Source organism: Zingiber officinale, chromosome 2A (assembly GCF_018446385.1).
Source record: "Zingiber officinale cultivar Zhangliang chromosome 2A, Zo_v1.1, whole genome shotgun sequence".
Taxonomy (NCBI): Eukaryota; Viridiplantae; Streptophyta; class Magnoliopsida; order Zingiberales; family Zingiberaceae; genus Zingiber; species Zingiber officinale.
The window spans coordinates 720037-740793 of NC_055988.1; the positions used below are offsets into that span (position 1 = coordinate 720037).

The following is a 20757-nucleotide window of genomic DNA, read 5'->3' on the forward strand; positions in this document are numbered from 1 at the left end:
ATTTTTAACCCTTTATTAAGAGGAACCAAAAGAAAATGACCAATTAATTAAAGATCATGATCTAAGCCCTAAGTTCATTTAAATATCTCTATAATAATATGATATTCTTCATTTTAATGATATGATATTCTTTATTTTAGATCTAAATCCTCATAATTTTAAATAAGATTTTAAAGAAGAGTTTCATTTCGTTTAAATAAGATTTTAAATATTCGATTTCAGATTTACATCCAATCCAATGGTGGATAAAAAATTCCTAAGTTTGGTTTCCCATTTATATGTATGTAAATGAATTGATTAAGATAAATGTCATTATGGATTAGTAGGTTGTCAACTAGTTTAAATTTACAATTTAATAGTATCCATCGTTAACTAAATTGATAATATTTACATTTCAAAAATAAAAGGAAGAAAATTTATAAAATGGCGGCATTTTTGAAGTGTATAAAAAGAGGTATTCTAAAAATTAAGTCGTCGATTTAGAAATTTTACATATTCGCAATGTATAAAATTTGCATGCATTGGTTCCAAGATATCCTTATACAGACACCACTACAAGTTTTTCCAAAAGATGCTATTATTTTCTTTTGGCTGGTATAAACTCTCAGAACACACCTTTCACTTGGCTTGAAGCTTTGGAATCGAACCCATAAATAACTACTGCTTAGATACTTTCACTATTCCAAGTTTCTCTAGCCGGAATCGCAATATGAGCCTCGAGTGCCCAAATTACTCGCGGAAGCAGTGGCATCTAAACCTACAATATGCAAGACAAATGAAAGAAAAATGATATTGTCAGAAACAATTTAGAACTTAGAAGGTGCTAATCAATGATCTATGAATTAATAATAATAATAATAATAATAATAAAGACATTGTAGCAAATCATAGACTCACAATATTCTTGTTTAACATATCCTTTGAGGTTCCTGTTTTTTGTGACTAAGAATTTGTGCCTTTAGTTTTTATCAATGCTTTAGGCATTAATTTGTCATTGATCTTTCATAAAGAAATTTGTGATCTGACTACTAAAACAAGCATAAGATATAGTTTCACTATATTTTTCTCAACAATCATAGAGTCCTTTTAGTTTACTGGCCTGTAGAATAGAGGTCAAAGGACCCCAATTATATTTGCTATCCGTCAGTGTTGCAATAAATCCTCTCTAAATGGCAGGTAATCCTAAAAACTAGCTTGCCCATTTACTGACCTTGGCTATTATTTTCGGATTGTCAAAAATTGTCATTTTATACCAAATGCCTCAGTAGACAAGATCAGATTTATTCCTATATTGATCGAATCTGAAAACTGAAAAGCTACAAAGGGTTATTTGTTTGACCTTTAAAAGATTGAAGTGGTTCTATCACACAAATAACCTCTTAAAGGGAGCTAACGTAGCATCAAATAGGCTATACCATAATACATCTCTTACCAACGAAGAATACCATTTATTGGATGAACATTCAAGGAGCAAATCGCTTTTTGAACAACGTGTGTCTCTTTGACGGGTCCTTTGGTTTCGATTTCAAACCATGTCCTTGCTTGTTCTTCCCAGTGCTGAAAAATCCAATAATGAAGCAAATCATTAGTATGTTAAATAATTCAAACATGAACAAATGTTGCAAAAGGGAAAAGGCATGTGAGGAAGACATACGTGTATTCCATATAGACCATTCCATTTGCTCCAGAGAAAGCACTCATTGAGCCCGCAGAACGCTTGCTCTTGATAGCAGTTATATCATCTGAATCCTCCTGCAACTGCTCCTGACCCACCATGTCATCCCCAGCATTCAGCACCTGTTTAAAAAGGAAAAGCTCAATACTGAAAACATTCACCCAAATTTCAGAAAGATCAAATAAGTGTCAAAAAAGAAAAAACCTTGCTCAGTAGTTCGATTTGCTCATCAAGGCCGTGATAACTGAGTTCAGCGCCTGAATCAGAAGGTGGTAAGCTGGTGATTACCTGTGATAATTTTGCTTCTCATTTATTAGATGTGTACATAAGAAATAGAATACAAAACCAGTCTAGATGGAAGTACGAATTTCACTAAAAATATTACAAAAGTCTGCAAAGAATTAAATAGAATAAAAAAGACCTTGTTTATGGTAATGCATTAATTACTATGTTATCCTAAGGTTTATCTCACCGAAGTAGAAGAAAATTTCATCATTCACTAGCAATCATATAATCTCTCAAACTGTGTTCCAATTCTAAACTGAGTATACAATTGTTCAAATACACATCTTGACCTTCTTAAACTTAATGGAATGAGGTCAACCAGACATTAGTTATAGTACACATCCCATAAATCCAAAGACAGGGAAGATTGGAAATGCCCATACCTCTTCATGTCTAGTATATTGCCTAATAAAAATTATCTTCTGTATAGCATATCAAACAAAACACTCTTAGTTGAGGCACTACAAATTCATCACATCCCATATAAAAAGTCATTTACAATTTGACCCATGCTTCTAAATAACTTTGGAAATAAACCTATAGAAGAAAATGTGTCAATGTATTGAGCTCAGAAATTTCACGGAGATGACAACTAAAGAAAACAAATTTTGTAATTGATGCGGGTCCGCATGAGCCAAATTCATGAGATGACAAGAAACACTTGAAGCATGCCGAACAAAAACTTCGGAGAAGTATTTGTTAACCTTCGTAAAAACAGGATCAACGAATGTGCTTTACCTTGAAGCTATACCCTTGATCAATTAAGAATTGCTGCCTTTTAGTAGAGTAATACATTTCCTGTATCCAGTAGAGAGGACAATTATTAGACCGTATGCTTCACAACTTTGTTCGAGTTGAGCGTTAATAAAACCAATAGATGGAACAATTACTACTACAATCAACAGATGAAATAATTACTCCAATTCCATATGCTCCACAACTTTGGAACTAGCCGAGCACAATGTCTATTGTTTTCTTTAAAAAAAAAAGAAAAGAAAAGAATACTGCACCTGAGTATCCGTGGAAACAAGGGAATAGAAGAAAGCATTGTATTCTTCTTTTCCACCTGCCATTCTATCTTGCAGTCGCCCCTGCAATGCAGACCATGCCCAGGAATGACAAAAAGAAATGAAAAAAAAACAAACACAAATTTGAAATACACAAGCTTATTTTATCTAAGTATTAGGAAACAGACATGTTTCTGCCAAAATAAATCGCACAAAGTGATTTTATGTCGAATCCAAAAGTGGCTCCAGAAAATCAAGTCAAGCCATAATAGCTATATGTAGTAAAAACATTAAAGTAAACAAGAGTAGTAAGACAGTGCTTATCAAATTATTTATTTATATGATTAATTGAAAGATAATTGATAGTAGAAACTTAAGCAGACAATTTTCATTGTTTTCATATGATAGTGACCTAATGTTGTAGCAATCTATAATAGCACTAGATGTTGGCTTGCAGGACAAAGGGAACTATCCTCTAGGTAGTCAGATCCAAAAAACTTTAGGCTTGCAGGTTTGGTATAGTGGTTCCTGGATTCGAACCAATCAACCATACAAGAAAGTAAACTAATCTTGTTGCAAAATCAATTAATCTTGTCTCTGTCTTCCTCAAGACAATGGATCTTTCTTCGAGACCCCGTATAACGGAAGCTTCATGCACCGGACTGTCTTTTTTTCTTTTTTTTTCTATCTTCCTCAAGAACAATCTGCTCTTTACTGCCAATTCCATTGGGACCCTACTGCAGATCCATTGGTCAAGGACTAACCGGATCTTTTGGATTTTAAGCTTACCAGCTTGAAATGGTTTCTACTTGCCCAACCCAAAGGTAAAGTTCATAATACATGGAGTTAGCTAGCACAATTGAAATTTTAAATAATTATAATACAAATTTTTGCAAGATAATTTTCTGCCTAAAATCATCAGTTAGAGAGATTCTTCTGTCAGAAACAAATAAGCAGATACAATAACTTGAATCTTTTAATGCTAACTCAAGCTATCCCAAGTATACTAGCCAATTTGACGGTTCAATATGACGCAACAAAAAAATGAGTTTATTCAATTTTATGAATCATATCATGTACAAACTAGTCCTCTAGTTTCTTTTGCTACATATATTACATTATTTAATTACCTTAGCCCTAAGAATACGACCCAAACGTTGAGCTTCCTGACGTCGTGAACCAGCATGGGATGAAATCTGTATTATCACATTGGCTTCTGGAATATCAATTGAGTTGTCACCAACCTAAAAAGAAAAAGAAAAAACATCTTGATTAGTGACCAATGGTACTTGACTTCCAAAAATGATATAAATTTTAAAGAAATAATGAGTTACTCTATTCTTTCACTGCTTTAGCACCAACCTCTTATTCTTTTTTTTTCAAGATTAACAAAAATATGACCTCAACCTCATAATCTAGTAAACGAATATTTAGAAGTCACTAAAATATGTTGTATAAAGATAATAATTCACAAACCTTGGACAAGAAGATTGTATTAACATCACGACTAATCTTGAAAGCTTCAAGAATCCTAGTTCTCTCAGTATGGCTGAAAATAATTTAAAAATAATAATAATTAAATAAAAGAACAAGGGCCACTATATGAAAATTTTCATCAAAACTCCCAGAAAGAACCTGGTTGCACCATAGATCATGGGCTTTCGGAGCTTCATTGCATACGCAGTCAGTGCAAACAAATTGTCAGCAAAAACAATAATTTTATCTCCGCGTTGCTGCTCATGAAAGCGAATAAGAAATTCACAAGCTCTGAATTTATTCGGATTCATCACATATAGTGCCTAGCAAGAGAGAATCTACTTAGTTAGAAAACAAATCGAGAATATGAACCAGAATAAAATTAGAATTGAAACATATAAATAGAGTAAATAAAGGAAAGAAAAACTGATTAAATCTTAAAATAAATTAGTACAGAATTTGGAGACAATGGAAGAAGTCTAAATCTTATTTAGGTAAACTGAACTGTCAAGCATGCAATAGAATTACAATATATGACAATTTTATATAACTAAGAAATCAAATTATCTAATTCTCCAAGCAATATTAGAGTAGATTACATGTACAGCTTTCTAAGTCATTGGGCTCTATCAAGGGAAAACTTGAATTTATAGATATGAACATGGTAAAGGTATAATTAATTAAATAACTCTTTAAGATATCCATCTTCACATAAAAAAAAAAAATTGTTCTTCTAGTCTTTAGATTCTTCACGTAAATTAATTCTTGCATTGTGTGACATAGTCATAGTTTCAAACATTTGCTTGAACTAAGTAGTGTTGGTGCAATATCCCTTGGGTCAGGTTAACCAGGTTAACTAATCTTGAGGTGACTCAAACTTGAGTCTTGGTGTTTGGATTTCAATGTTTGACAATATGTGGAGATTGCAGGTGCAATAGTCCTATTGGGGAGATTGTTGGTGCAATTCCCCTCTGATTGAGGTTTGATCAGTTTGATGAGAAGAACAGTCAAATAGGTCAAAATTGACCTGATACTTGAATGGGGAAAGTCCTAACTGGAGGTTAGACAAGTGTAAGTCCTGTTGAGTGAAGCCAGGCAGTTGGGAAATCCTGGTGAGTGAAATCAGGTGAAAATCTTAGTGAGTGAAGCTAGGTGAAAGCTCTGGTGAGTGAAGTCAGGTAGATGAAAGTTCTGGTGAATGAAACCGGACAGTAGGAAAATCCTGACGAGTGAAGCCAGGTAAAAATCCTAGTAAGTGAAAGTAGGTGAAATTTCTTGTGAGTGAAGGGAGGCAGAGGAAAGTCCTGGTGAGTGAAGCTAGGCAGAGCGAAAGTTCTGGTGAGTGAGGCTAGACAGATGGAAAGTCATGGTGAGTGAAGTCAGGCAGATGGAAAGTCCTGGTGAGTGAAGTCAGACACGTGGAAATCCAGATGGGTCAAGGTTGACCGGACACCTGGTGTTGGGAAATCCAAGTAGGTCAAAGGAGGGACCGGATACTTAGGCACAAAGAAATCCAGATGGGTCAAGAGTGACCGGACATCTGGTAGAAGGAAGTCCAAGTGGGTTATGGAGGATCGAACACTTAGCACGAGATGGTAAATCCAAGTGGATCAAGGTTGACCGGACACTTAGTGAAGAAGACCCAACGGGTCAAAATTGACCGGATGCTAAGCACGAGGAGTCTCAACAAGTCACGGTTGACCAAATGTTGGGTTTTGGAGCCCTAGGTGTGACTCGGGCGAGCTAGGGTTGGTCAAATTAATTAAGTGATCAAATTGGATTAAGCTCAATCGATCAGTTGATCGATTGGGCACAGTGCTGCGACAAACAGCAGCCCAATCGATCAGCCGATCGATTGGGCGCTTGAATCACGAGCACGGAACGGTCCTCAATCGATCAGACAATCGATTGGGGGCTAAAAATCACGCGCGTCGCGATAAAGGCTGAATCGATCAGCTGATCGATTCAGACTTTTCCATCGAGAGCACAGAGGCGTTCTGAATCGATCAGTCGATCAATTCAAGGCTCCCCAATCGATTGGTTAATCGATTGGGATACGACCGTTGCACAGGATGCAAGTTTGGACGATCGAGATCGCTTGGATCTGACGTGGCAATCGATTAGGAGCCTCAATCGATTGGAAGCCCTAGAAGCGCAAATATAAAGGCAATAAAGAGTTCAAACGTTGCAACCCTTCTTCTCCAACTCATACGATCCTTCACTGCTACTGTTCCAGTCCAGAGGCATCTTCATCAACGAGAGATCAAGCAAGAAGAGGTTTTTGTTTTGTACACTTTTGTATTTACTTCTTGCTTAGAGTTGTATCTTGTTGTGTGAGTTTGTAAGAGGTTCTCCACCTCCGGTAGTTACCGAGGAGTATTTTCATAGTGGAGTGTGTCGTGTGTGGATCCTTGGATTAGTCACCTCTTCTTGAGGTGGATACCAATTAAATTCCTTGTGTTAGCATTGTGAGAGTTGCTTGAGTATTTTCCGCTGCAACAACATCATCAAAGCAAGCAACAAAACGCAACGAGCTATTCACCTCCGGCCTCCCCCCTCTCTAGCTACAAATCGACCCTAACAAATAGTGCTATCACTGATTGTTTTATGTTGTGTTTTGATATCATAATGGTGTTTCAATGTATAGCGCCAATGGAGAATTGGAAGAGAAAGAAGAAACAAAAAGTAGGAAAAAAAGAACCTAACTATGTATATCAAAATTTAACCTTCATATCCCATTTAGAACGATACAATTTTAAAATTGTATTATACTGACACAAGTAAAAAGAATAATAAATTGTATTTTAGTACATCTTGAAACATTCGTAGCATATTTAGTAGTGTAGAATGTCAACATAATACGATACTCATCAACATGATGTGCCGAGAAGTATCAAGTTCCAGAAATTTGTTATAGTTGTGTCTATACCGCCAACACCGTAGGAAATTTCAAACCATGGTTGTGGGGGAAAAAAGATAGTATTTAGATCAACAAATATAATATTTTCCCAACAACACCTATGCGGTGAGATAGGATGATAGTTGGCTCGTGGATTAAAGTGTCATTCAATTTTGTGGACACAAGTGAAACTACCATTAGGTTCGAAACCAAAATAAGGTAGGCATGAACAATAAGTCAATAGCTACCTCAACATGGTGGCAAAAGGCGAATACGCTGGCCCCCGCCAACCCGTCCTGGAGAAGGTAAATCACGGGCGACTACTAGCCGTTGGAATAGTGACTAGAACATAAGAGAGACATTTACCTCGACTTTGCCGAGATTTAAACCTCATACCTCATGACGGCAACACCTCATGTGCTAGCCACTAGACCGTCCCGAGGGGACAATAACTACATGGTGCTATTTGTCGTAGGTGCTTTCCATTGATTGCCTAAGATTCATCTTCGATAGATGTCATTGTAGCACCACCTCGCGGCTACTTCGAAACATCAAGGGTGAGCAAAAGCAGGAAGCCTCACTTCATTATCTAAAATGCTAATTAATAACTTGAATCCGCTATTTACTAACCTACCTTGTTAATCTTACACTAATTACCATCCTTCCTATCATCACCCTCATGATCTAATGGCAATCGACTCCCAACCTGTTTGACCTCCTTCTCTAGGTAGTAGTGGCCAAATATGAATCTAACTTTATGCAAGCTACATCATGGCAACCAAGATAATCTACTATAAAAAATTTTAACATCTCCAAATAAATGAAATACCTGTTTTTTCTTTGAATTCTCTTTCTTCAAATATTCTGCAAAAAACTCCTTGGTCATAGGACACCAGACTTCAGCACACTGAACATTAGCAATAAATCCTCCTTTTACCAAATCCAACCAGTTTGCCTCATACAGCTTTGGTCCAATAAGAAAATTCAAGTCTGTGATTCGTTCATCTTCTCTCACAAGTGTTGCTGAAGTGACAAGAAAACAATATTCAGTAAAAAGAAACATGAAATATCAGGCAGCAAGTACAGGTAATCATAAAAGCAATTCAATAGAAGAAAAAATGACCAGTAAGTCCAAGTTTGCAATGAGATTTGGTGATGCTAATTACTTTACGAAACATATGTGCTGGAACAACATGAACCTGTAAGGAGAAAGAGAAGAACAGAAAGTGAATATGTAATATAAAGAAAACTCTGTTCAATCGAAAGGAAAGTTTTTACGTGGACAAGGAACTACTAGATATATTATGACAAGAAAAATTTAATTCTCGGATGTAGAATGGTAGGTGACACTTTCTTTTCACTCTTGATTTTGATGGCAGTGATTTCCTACTACTGAATCATTTTAGATGGTGATTCAATGAATATCAATTGCAGATCCCTGAAGTCATCTCTCTTACATGTTCAGTCTGAAATAGCTTTAATGGTGCAATCATCATGAAATTTTATGACCCATTAAACAAAGGAATATAAATTCACCCTTCATTGAGTCATCGAGATGATTACATTCCATGGTCTTAATCTCCATTGTCATTCTGTCACAAGCTTACATCTGGATCATTGTATTAAAATTCTGATCAATGAGGGAAATTTCATTTTATTTCATTCAAGTTTCTAAAATAGCATGTTATTATAGAATCATCAACATTAAGTGTCCTTACCCCAATTATTTGGGGGCAACTACATGAATCTCATATCTCCATTGAATTTAAGCAAGATTTTGTATCTAGCAATATCCAAATTGAACTTTTAATTATGTTAACTATACTTTTTTTTGGACTCCCTTTAGCTTTTACTCTAACACCCTCAACTGCAATCCATTAATTATATAATCTATTGGAATGTGAATGCATGTACTGAAACTAATTTATCCAAAAAATAGATATGTTATGGATTTAAAAAAAATAAAGTACCTCATCCATAAGTAGTAGTCCCCATTCTCTATTTCGTATTTCTTCAATGATTTTCTCAGACTCCTCCGATCTCTTCCCACCAAAAGCTATCATGTTGTAGGTGGTCACAACTACACCAGCCAACCCACGAAATTTTTCTTTATTATCAGATGTGAAGCAGCTTATGTTATCATCTTCTATGGTGGACCAGAGCTTAAACTGAAAAGCCCATTGATCCACAGAAACGGCGTTTGTAGCCAAGCAAAGGCAACTCTTTTTTACGCGGCAAGCAGCAGAAACACCCACCAGAGATTTTCCAGCGCCACAAGGTAACACAATGATACCAGACCTGGCTCGTCCTATTGTACAACCAGAAAGTAAAGCAAAATCACTCTTAGTTAACTAATTGTTTAAGAGCATCTAGAATGTGTATTGTAGCATACCCAATTCAGGTAAGATATATCAGCAGCAACAGCAGCAGCTCTAATCACACATATATGGAAATTCAACTCTATTATTGGATATAGTATGACATTGTTTTCTAACCTTAATGATCATTTACATTTTCATCTACTATTTCAACTGTAATAGTGTTAGAGAAGAGGCTTTAATTGTTCAATGAAGGCGAGCTTAAGCCCATTGAATGTGACAAAAAATGGTAATGTGGATAGAGCAAAATTACATGTCTAAGAAAATGAATTTAGCTGTAACTCTTTTGCTATGAAACATGGGAAAGGAATTAGAAGAAAAAATAATAAGATAACACAAAGTTTCACTGCACAAAAAATAATATGTATTTGTATAAATTTCTAGATATACATAGCAGCAAAATGTACAAAGGCTGAACAATTATGTTAGCACAAGTTCTTTCCTAGATTTTTTAGCCTGGAGCTTCTTTTATAATAACTCTCTCCAATCAAATTCCACAAGAAATCATGCAAAGTAACAACTAATAGCAGGAAGGAAACAAGCATAAAAATCACAAAAAAGGTAGATGAAACATAATAGCAAGTATAAAACTTAGGAAGTCACCAATTCCTATGTGTCCATCAGTGTCAGTATCAAGTTGTTGTGGTTAAAATATTGGTGATCAGTATTGGTGGTGACCCTAAACCCTAATGCGACCCTCAACATTTTTCATCTGAGCTTCACATCAATACTGGTCAATACATTTGCGTTGTGGTTACAATAAGAAAATGCAGGTGATAATGTACTTACCATTGCGAAACATCTTACTGAGACTTGTTTGTTGATACGGTCTTTCATGTTTTTGAGGTTTCAATGCTATATTCAAATCAGGGTTCACCTGTGGTAAATTTCCTTTCAGTTGCAGCAACATGGAATGAAATGAAAAATGTAACAAGAAAGAAAAACATTCAAAAGAAAATTCTAAAGAGGAATTATATCCACTATAACTAGAATGGAGATTCTTGAACTTGAATAAAATGATAGTATAACTTGAAAATTCAATGAATTCCAATAGGCATATTTGAAAAATAAACAAACATATGACTCACTGTATCATTTCGATAGTCATATTCCTCGAGCATAGGATAGTTTAGTGCATTAGGCAAACATCGTTGCTTCACATTTTCCACCTACAATAAAAATAACACTGTTTTAGACAACTTTCATTATGTTCATTGACTGTAGGAGGTGGAACCATATGGCACCTGAGAAGGGTCTATCTCAAAGGAATGAGTTTCCTTCTCTATTGTAGTAGCTAACTCAGCCCGATTCAATAAGTCTTCATGGACACCGTGTGAATCCTAAAACACATTAGATGAGTCGGTAGAAGTAAAGATGGAAACATAATAGCCACTAGATTATAAAAGAATATTAGCATTAAAGGACTGCTTGCTTAGGTAGATAGGGAGGAATAGAGGAGGGGAAACGGAAGAAGGAAGACCAGAAAGAGAAGAAAGTGCAGTGAAATTTTTCCTACCAATTTTTCCCTGACCAAATTCAAGCAAAAGATGAAAGAGGAGATGAAACAAGCTTGCTGACTAATTTCCTAGCATTTATGTTTTTGATACCTTCTACCTTCTCTAAGAATTAAAAAACCATGGAAGATCTACTTTTCATTATCCTTCCATTCCATTTCTCATCCCTTATCTCCTTTTATTCCATACCTCATAAAAATTGAGTTAAAAAAGTTAGGATATGCTTCAGTGGCGGCATTTTGGCAATGACCAATTGCCCACTTCTTGAATCTATTACGACGAGGCCAAGGATTGACTTTTTTATATAATTATTATTGTGATTAATATTTAATCATATTTGATTATTTGCAAACAATTGTATTCAACCATCACATATGAATTGATGCAGATACAGTTACCAAAGAATAAAGAATGTCATATGTCAATGTGATTGTTCAAAACTCAAGCATCCAAGTTATGTAAGTACCTCAAAATTAATCTGAGCCTTAGATATAACGTTGTCCTTGCGCAATCTCTTCAATACCTGTATTCATGAATTTGCATGTTGTTGCCCATGATGACAAATAATCCATGTGGTGTGAACAAAACAAAGATGAACCAGAACTTCCACATGGATCAACGTTACCTCTGGAAATGGTGACTCAACAAAATATCGATTCTTTTTCAACACAAGCTTAACTTTTCCATAATTAGCCGTCGATCCATGGATAAAGTCTATTATCTCAGATGGCAACTTAGTTTTCGACAACTTGTTCAAGACACTAACAATGGTCTCAGTTTCCAGACCCACAGAAACCGCAGCATAGAGAGAGTGTGGCGTCAAATTATACTCGTGCATTGATTCCGGTCTGCAAGCGAACATACTCGCAGCACGTACAAAGAAAAAAAAAACCCTAAATGCAAAAAATGAACCACCCTAAAACAAATTCCAATACCTGCAGACAGGTTCGGCGATAGCGATTAGGAAATCGTAGGCTTGCTTGTAGAGAGGCGAGAACGTTTCCAGAATGATCCGGCCATCAGCGCAGGCCCAGAGAGGCCTGTTCACGTGATCAGGCTTCAGCTCCAGTTGGGTGAAATCCCTCTTCTTAATCTCCCTCTCACCTACCAACCACAAAATCCACATTCGTCAAAGCAAGAGCATGGGAATAAAAACTCACCGAAAAAAAAAAACTAAAAACTCCCCAAATTTCTAACTCTTAACACCATCTCGGGTATCATCGTCGAAATCGTTCCCATAGTCATCGAAATCCTCTTCTTCCATAACACGAGTCGCCTAAAAGAAGCGAGCTAGTAATTAGGAACAGAAGAAAAAGAAGAAAAGCTCCGATCAGTACAGTAAAATGATTCGCCTCACCTTCAGCTTCTTCATCGGGCGACCTCTTTCTCCTGGTAGGGAATTGCAGAGACGGATTTTCATAAATTAGATAAACAGTGGGGAAAAAACAAAAAAACGATGGCAGTAGGGCTATAAGCTAAACCCTAAGAAACTAAAACTGCATGGGGTTTGGATTGGGATAACCACCGTCGCCGCCTGTCATTATTGGGAAGCAATTCCTTCTCGCCGAGGTTCGTCGCGGGCGGAGGAGAGCCGGAGAAGAATCACGGTGGAAAAGAAACAATAAACCGTTCCACCGACGTGCGTATATTTAACGTCGGGTACTCGCAGATGCCTGAGCCCTAGTTCTTTATTAATTACTATCATGAGTACCAAAATTATAGGCTTTGATATTTAGAGGGATAATCGAGCCGAGGCAAGTGGAGCCGAACTCTTGAATATTTGAGCTTGACTCATTTATAATCGAACCGAGTTCAAGCTTTATTTAACGAATATATTCATAGCTCACGAATTTATTCGAATTTTTATCGAGTCTCTTAATAAGTATAAATTATAAATGTAAATATTCATTAAAAATTAAATTATATATTTAGAGAAAATTATAATATTCTTATTAAAATTTATAATTTTATTCTAATAAATAAATTTCATATATTTGTCTATATTTTTCATAAGTAGAGTGTAAAATCTATATATTTAATATCAAAACTATTATTTTTTTTATTTAAAAATTGATTCATGAGCTTAGCGAACGTGTTCACGAGCTAATGAGTCGAGTATTGCGAACTTGAGCTTGGTTTGTTTATCTTAACGAGCCTCATTAAACGAGCTTTTATCGAATCGAGCTTCGAATAGCTCACGAGCGGCTTGGTTCATTTACACCCCTACTGATGCTTTCGCAGACATATGTGCAGCTGACCAAAAGGATATTAAAGGAGGTAAATGATAGTCACCATGATTGTATTTTGCATAATAATTATTTATTTCGTGGATTAAAGTTGTCCATTTTAGATTATTCATTGAGACAACAGATTGTAAGTGAGTGCTTCATAATGAGACACACTTTCGTCGTGATTATAGTTGTGAAAAGTAAGCGCCTAGTTGCTCCTAGGCGCAAGAAGCAACCAAATGCATAGTGACCCAGGCACAATACTTGAATGAAGCATGCTTAACCGTGCGCCTTTTGAGAGGTTAAGGCGCTCTTAAGGCACGTTTTCCTTCACTTTATTAAAGTTTTAATTTTAAAAAAAAAAAAACAATCAACTCATACCTTTAAATACTCTTTAAATTAATTTGGTTGCATTAACTTGCATATATGCAACATATTTTTCTTATTTGACTCTTGCTCTCTCCTAAAAAATAAATATCAACCTCCTTTAGTCCCTTGCAAACTTATTTCATTGATTTTCTCTTGCATGACTCTTCCTCTCCCATAAAAAATTAGCATCAACCTCCCCTCCTCCCTCCTCTCACTTCTCAAATATAAACTCTTCTCTCGCCTACAACATCGACGTCAGTTTTCTAGATTTGACTACTTTTCCCCTTTTAGTTTGTCCTAATGGTATATTTTTTCCACACGGATTTATTTTCATAAGTTTTTTTACCAATTTTATTTTTTCTCTCACGAAATCAATTTGTAAATAGTTCAGAATTTACATTTTGATGATTTTATTTTTTTTTCCTCTCAAATTCCAATTGTAAATTAGTTTAGAACTTTCATTTGATTTTGATTTTTCTTTAATTTGAAATTTGATTTTGATTATGAAGATAAACTATTTTAGTATTTGAATGTTAGTGAATTTTATATTTATATTATTATTTAATAGTTGATGAAATATTTGAATTTTGTTAATGAAATATTTTAGCAAAAATTTATTATATATGTTTGACTTGTAAAAAATTTATACTCAAAGCACCTTACTTAGGTAAGTTGTGCACCTCACCTTGCACTAGCACCTCAACTCCAAAGCACCTATGCGCTTTCGGGCACCTAACTCCTCCAATAGCTATGGTATAAGACATGGGCTCTTATCTCTTCAAATTTTTATTGACCCAAATTGACGAGTAATATAACTCATTTTGTAAACTGATATTATGTATGTCAGCGGTGTAAGGGAGTTCTCACCAATGTAGACTTGTACACTTCCTTACCTATTTTTAAAACTCCTTGGTTTGATGACAATATGAATTTTGTATTGGCCACCCCATACCCAACGAGCCTTAGATTCTATCTTAGTTGTGGTTGACAGGTTTTTCAAGATGGTCGATTTTGTAACTTGCTCGACGACTATGGATGTAGTCCGAATTGCCTATCTTTTAATCAAGGAGACCTCAATCCATCACTTTAAATTGTGATACTAAGTTCATAACAACTTAAATGAGATATTGGAACACAATTAAACTTTAACTACGTCTACCACCCAACCGAGGTGGTGAATCAGAGTTTGGATAATCTTTTAAGGTGTCTGACACAAACTAAGCCAAAAAATGGGATTTGGCATCACCTCAAGTAGAATTTTCCTATAACCGATCAAAATACAAAACCACAAGTTTAAGTCTTGTTGAGATTGTTTATGGGTGAAACACATTCGAGGTACTGGACTTAGCCCCTTTCCCATGTCTAGATGATTTAGTCCTCCAGCATATGAGATGACAAAATATCTTCGGTGTATTCATGAGCAAGTGAATAGGCTATTCATGAGAACAATAACAAGTACAAGATTCAGGTTGACAATCATATCGTCAATTACTTTTTCTTATTGATTATTTTGGTTTGGTTGTATTAACTCGTGATCATTTTCCTATTGATGACTATAATAAGCTTAAATATAAAACATTTAGACCTTATGAGATAGTGCGGAAGATTAATGATAATGCTTATAAGTTGTGTCCTCCTAGTCACTTGAAGACTTCTATTATCTTTAATGTGAAGCACTTTGCTCCCATGGCATAGCACAGATAGTGGGCGCATGATATCTCTGGTGTAATGACCAGGGGTCGATCCCCCAGGGGTGATGGCCGACATTTTCGATCCCACCAACCGCAATACGTCTCTGTACCTACATGAATCTCCCTCCATATCCGTGGGGCCAACACTAGAATGACCGTTAAGAGAGCGGATCTACCTTTAATGTGAAGCACTTCAGCTCTTTGTTTTATGGATTCTGATGGCACCACTCTAAACTCGAGGATAAGATTTTTTCAACCCAAAGCGACTAATGTTGGGGATCTGAGCTTTGAGATGTTATGTAGATATCTGCATTTGTTACCGGGCGTAACCCATAATGGGCAGTCTTAGGCTAAATAAACATCATTAAAAACCTTTTCAGAGGCTCCAAAGAATTATAATCCTTTTTATTAAGATCACTTTCAGATACTCGTGTTCTTCGAAGGAATAAATATTCGCCAAGGTGGAGATTGTTGACGGGTGGCTCATATTTGGATGAGGTTAATGCGATGAATGTTATGAATGAAAAATCTGTTAAGATTTTTCATAATAAAATTCTGTTATGATTTTATATAACATAATTTTGTTACATTTTTTTCATAACATAATTCTGTTGTGATTTTTCATAACAAAATTCTGTTATGATTTTACTGGGTCTAGAGTTTATGCATTATTTATAAGGATCATTGTAAACCTATTGTACAACATGTTGGAACCCCAAGGTTGTTTTGGTGTGATAAACAAGTTAAGTTAGGTCCTGTTTGTTTCTAACTTTGTGTCTAAGTGTGCAAGAGCTTAGGAACACATGTAGTCGAGCGGAAGATGCAGCTAGCGAGAAGGACGGCAGTCCGAGGGACGAGGTGCTGCGGAAGAGTACATCGGCGGACGAGAAGGAAGCGCGCGGTGGTTCCGAGGGACGAAAGCCGGAGTGGAAGATTGCTCGGGGAGCAAGAGACGCAGCTAGCAAGAAGGTCGACGACCGAGGGACGAAGACTGCGGATGAGTACGCTGGCGGACGAGAAGGAAACACGCGGCAATTCCGAGGGACGAGAAGCCGGAGGGAAGCCCGCTCGAGAAGACCTGAAGTTGAGTTCGGGTGAGCCCTTTTCCGGATGGCAGAGATCACCCAAGTGAGCGGATCCGGAGGAGATGAACCGGACCGAGGCGGAACTGAACCAGAGAAGAGGTCCCGGACGAAAAAGTCAACGGCTGTTGACTTTGGGCTCCGGGGCGCCCGGACCCTGATTTTGACCAAGATCACGATTTACGCGATCTGAACGTTGGGGGATAAAGTTTTATCCCCCCAGGGCGCCCGGAACCCCCTTCCAGGCGCCCCGACCAAGGCTATAAATATAGCCTTGGTCCAGAAGCTTTTCATCAGTTCAGAAATTGTAACAACACTTGTGTGCTTCCACTATTTTGATTAGCTTCTTTCTTTTTGTGCCTACACTGCTGTAAACGAGGCTTCTCCGCCTGAAGGAGTTCTTAGTGCAATCATCTTCCTTGGATTAACAACCTCCCCGGTTGTAACCAAGTCAAATCCGGTGCCTCGTTTTTATGCTTTATTTTCTGCTTAATCTATTTTTCAAGTGTTAGCTTAATTGTTCGAGAAAGGGTTGTGTTTTATTCAGGGCTATTCAACCTCCCTTCTAGCCGGCCCAACGGTCCTACAAGTGGTATCAGAGCCAAGGCGCTTCAGGAGGACTAACCGCCGAACGAAGCAACGTCATGGCCGGACCAAGCATCCATCCGCCGAAATACGAAGGGAACTTCTCTACATGGAAAAAACTGATGCAGGTATTTCTTACAACAGATATTGAACTATTTTTAACAATGAAATTTGGCTTTGAAGCTCCAGAGGATAAGGAAATAGATAAATGGACAAAAAAGGAGCAGGTTGACTTCGTGGCGAACGGTAAAGCAGAGTACCATCTGCTAAGCATTCTTCCGCCTCAAGAAGTCAACAGGATCGGTAAATACAACTCCGCAAAGGAACTTTGGGAGAAGTTCCTCGAGCTGCACGAAGGTACGTCTGAAGCCAAACTCGCTAGACGATATCTGCTTCGCAATCAGCTCACTAGCCTGCGACTTGGGAAAGACGAGACAGTCGCACATCTGCACTCCAGAATAAAAGAAATCATCACCGGACTCACGAATCTCGGAGAAAATGTAAGTAACTGAGATTCGCTCAGGTACACCTTAAATTTATTTCCAAGAAATTCGAAATGAGCATCACTAGTAGATGCTTTTTACATTTCGAATGACTTAGAAAAAATTTCATTAGAAGAATTTTTTTCAACATTTGAAGTGTATGAGTCAAGATGTGCAGGAATGAAGGAGCCCAAGAACAACGTCGCCCTCAAAGCTTCGAGAGACGAACCTGAATCGGAATCTTCTCTCGACGACGAGGAAATGGTAATGATGGTAAGAAGATTCAAGAAACTTTGTAAATCCAGATCTAATAACCATCCGCAGGGGAAGAAGAAAAGGACGATCCGCTGCTACCATTGCGACGAAGAAGGGCACGTCAAGGACAATTGCCCCAAGCTGAAGAACAAGAACAAGGAAAAGGGTAAGAAGCCTATCCAAAAGTGAAAAGCCCTAAAGGCGACGTGGGACGATACGTCGTCCGAATCGGAAGTCGAAGCTTTCTCCGGACTCGCACTGATGGCGAGTCATCAAGATGACGACTGCGATTCAAGATCTTCCGAAATGAGCATCGAGAGCATCGATGAAGGGGGAGACACGTCGGAAGAAAGCAGCAGCTCAGGGGGAGAAACGGACAACGAGATCGACAAGGTAAGTCAGGTACGATCTCTTCCTCCTGATAAAATGTTTAAGTTCGTTAAACTTTTAACAAAAGATTGCTGCAAATTAGAAAGTGAAAATAAAAATTTAAAAGTAATTCTAGCTAAGTCTTGTCCCTTAGAAGAATTAGATAAATTAAAACTAGTAAATGAAAATTTGAAACTTGAAAATGATGATTTGAAAATGTAAGTAGATAACTTGAGAAACCATGCATGTTCATCTAAAACCAATGTTAAAAGATTTAATAATTTAAATTGGTACTTTAAATATCACCCTGGACAAATTAGAAACATTTCAAGAAAATATGTTCCTAAAAACTTTTTAGTTAATCCAGTAGGCTGGAACCTATATTGGGTTCCGAAGTCATGCTTAAATTAATTTTAAAAATTAAAATTAGCGCTTTAAGTGAGAAAATTAAACAAAGAATTTCTTTATGAGGCTTTGTCTAAGGAAGTGGTTGTTGTTCCAATAACCAAGAAGGCCTAGTGCCTCGCCACAACCTGGAAGCCAAAATATTGAAATAAATGTTTAATTAACTTACTAATGAAGCATTAATACAAGAATTAATTAGTACTTGAAAAGGGTTATTCAAAACATTTTATTTCAAATTAGAAATTTACTTCCTTAGAAATTTTTTTTCTTAGTCAATTTTAAAAAAAAATACTTAAAAATGTAAGTTAAGATTGTTTAAAAATTCAAATTTTTTTTGGATTTGTTTATATACTTAGAAATATTTTCAAAAATTATTTTTTCCTGAGTTAAGAACTTTTTTCTTGAAACTAGAAATCTCAGCTTAAATTATTTAGAAAAATTTTCTAAATCTCCTAAAAACTTAGGAATTTTTTTAGAAATACTTTTTCTAAGTCTTTAACCCTTAGATTGTTTTTCTTGGAACCCCATTTTTTTGTGATCAAAGGGGGAGAAAGGAAAGTATAAGTCTAGGGGGAGGTAGATAGATTTAATTTGATTTTTTCTATCTTTTTGCACTTAAATTGAAAATTAAGTTAATTTACTTAATGTTATTTAATGTCTATTGTTACCCTAGCTTAACTTGGGTTGATCACACCAAAAAGGGGGAGATTGTTGGAACCCCAAGGTTGTTTTGGTGTGATCAACAAGTTAAGTTAGGTCATGTTTGTTTCTAACCTTGTGTCTAAGTGTGCAGGAGCTTAGGAACACAGGTAGTCGAGCGGAAGACGCAGCTAGCGAAAAGGACGGCAGCCCGAGGGACGAGGTGCTGCGGAAGAGTACACCGGCGGATGAGAAGGAAGCGTGCGGTGGTTCCGAGGGACGAAAGCGGGAGCAGAAGATTGCTCGGGGAGCAAGAGACGCAGCTAGCGAGAAGGTCGACGACCGAGGGACGAAGACTGCGAATGAGTACGCTGGCGGACGAGAAGGAAACACGCGGCAATTTCGAGGGACGAGAAGCCGGAGGGAAGCCCGCTCGAGAAGACTGGAAGTTGGGTTCGGGTGAGCCCTTTTCCGGATGGCAGAGATCACCCAAGTGAACGGATCCGGAAGAGATGAACCGGACCGAGGCGGGACTGAACCAGAGAAGAGGTCCCAGACGAAAAAGTCAACGGCTGTTGACTTTGGGCTCCGGGGCGCCCGGAACAGTCCGAGGCGCCCGGAGCCCTCCGGGGCGCCCGGACCCTGATTTTGACCAAGATCGCGATTTACGCGATCTGAACGTTGGGAGATAAAGTTTTATCCCCCCAGGGTGTCCGGAACCCCCTTCCAGACGTCCCGACCAAGGCTATAAATATAGCCTTGGTCCAGAAGCTTTTCATCAGTTCAGAAATTGTAACAACACTTGTGTGCTTCCACTATTTTGATTAGCTTCTTTCTTTTTGTGCCTATACTGCTGTAAACGAGGCTTCTCCGCCTGAAGGAGTTCTTAGTGCAATCATCTTCCTTGGATTAACAACCTCTCCGGTTGTAACCAAGTCAAATCCGGTGCCTCGTTTTTATGCTTTATTTTCTGCTTAATCTATTTTTCAAGTGTTAACTTAATTGTTCGAGAAAGGGTTGTGTTTTATTCAAGGCTATTCAACCCCCCTTCTAGCCGGCCCAACGGTCCTACACAACAAACATAAGAATCATTAGATGTGATGCTCTTATGTAGAGAGAATTCTAATAAAGCTTAGGTCGTTTTTGTGGAGTAGACAAGCCGCCGAACCACTCATTGTAAACCTATTATACAACAACAAACATAAGAATCATTAGATGTGATTCTCTTATGTAGAAAGAATTTTAATAAAACTTAGGTTGTTTTTGTAGAGTAGACAAGCCGCCGAACCACGGTAACTCTTTTTCTTCTTCTTTCTCATGTTTGCTCTCATTTTGTGTGTCTTTTGTTACACACAAACAATCTGCTGGAGATTTTAGGGGTATTAGCTGAATTCAAATAGCACTGATTTAAATTCAAC

General features: G+C 37.2%; 1 protein-coding gene across 3 annotated transcripts; it reads right to left on the reverse strand.

Annotated features, from left to right (window-relative positions):
* Window positions 1-443: 443 nt before the first annotated feature.
* Window positions 444-12935, reverse strand: LOC122040425 (general transcription and DNA repair factor IIH helicase subunit XPB1-like). Of its 3 annotated transcripts, none has more exons than XM_042599735.1 (21): window positions 12760-12935; window positions 12592-12623; window positions 12441-12510; window positions 12170-12338; window positions 11860-12082; window positions 11701-11757; window positions 10965-11060; window positions 10809-10889; window positions 10510-10597; window positions 9313-9650; window positions 8466-8541; window positions 8172-8365; window positions 4603-4766; window positions 4444-4516; window positions 4098-4211; window positions 2971-3051; window positions 2699-2758; window positions 1880-1963; window positions 1655-1797; window positions 1433-1557; window positions 444-757 (listed from the first exon to the last, which is right to left on the reverse strand). In XM_042599735.1, the coding sequence occupies exons 1-20, from the start codon at window positions 12773-12775 to the stop codon at window positions 1464-1466; spliced, it is 2253 nt and encodes a 750-aa protein (XP_042455669.1). In that variant the 5' UTR covers window positions 12776-12935; the 3' UTR covers window positions 444-757; window positions 1433-1463. The 3 variants fall into 3 exon arrangements, with proteins under 3 accessions (XP_042455669.1, XP_042455668.1, XP_042455667.1); XM_042599734.1 differs by having other exon boundaries at window positions 1446-1557; window positions 12432-12510; XM_042599733.1 differs by having other exon boundaries at window positions 12432-12510.
* Between the last annotated feature and the right edge of the window lie 7822 nt (window positions 12936-20757).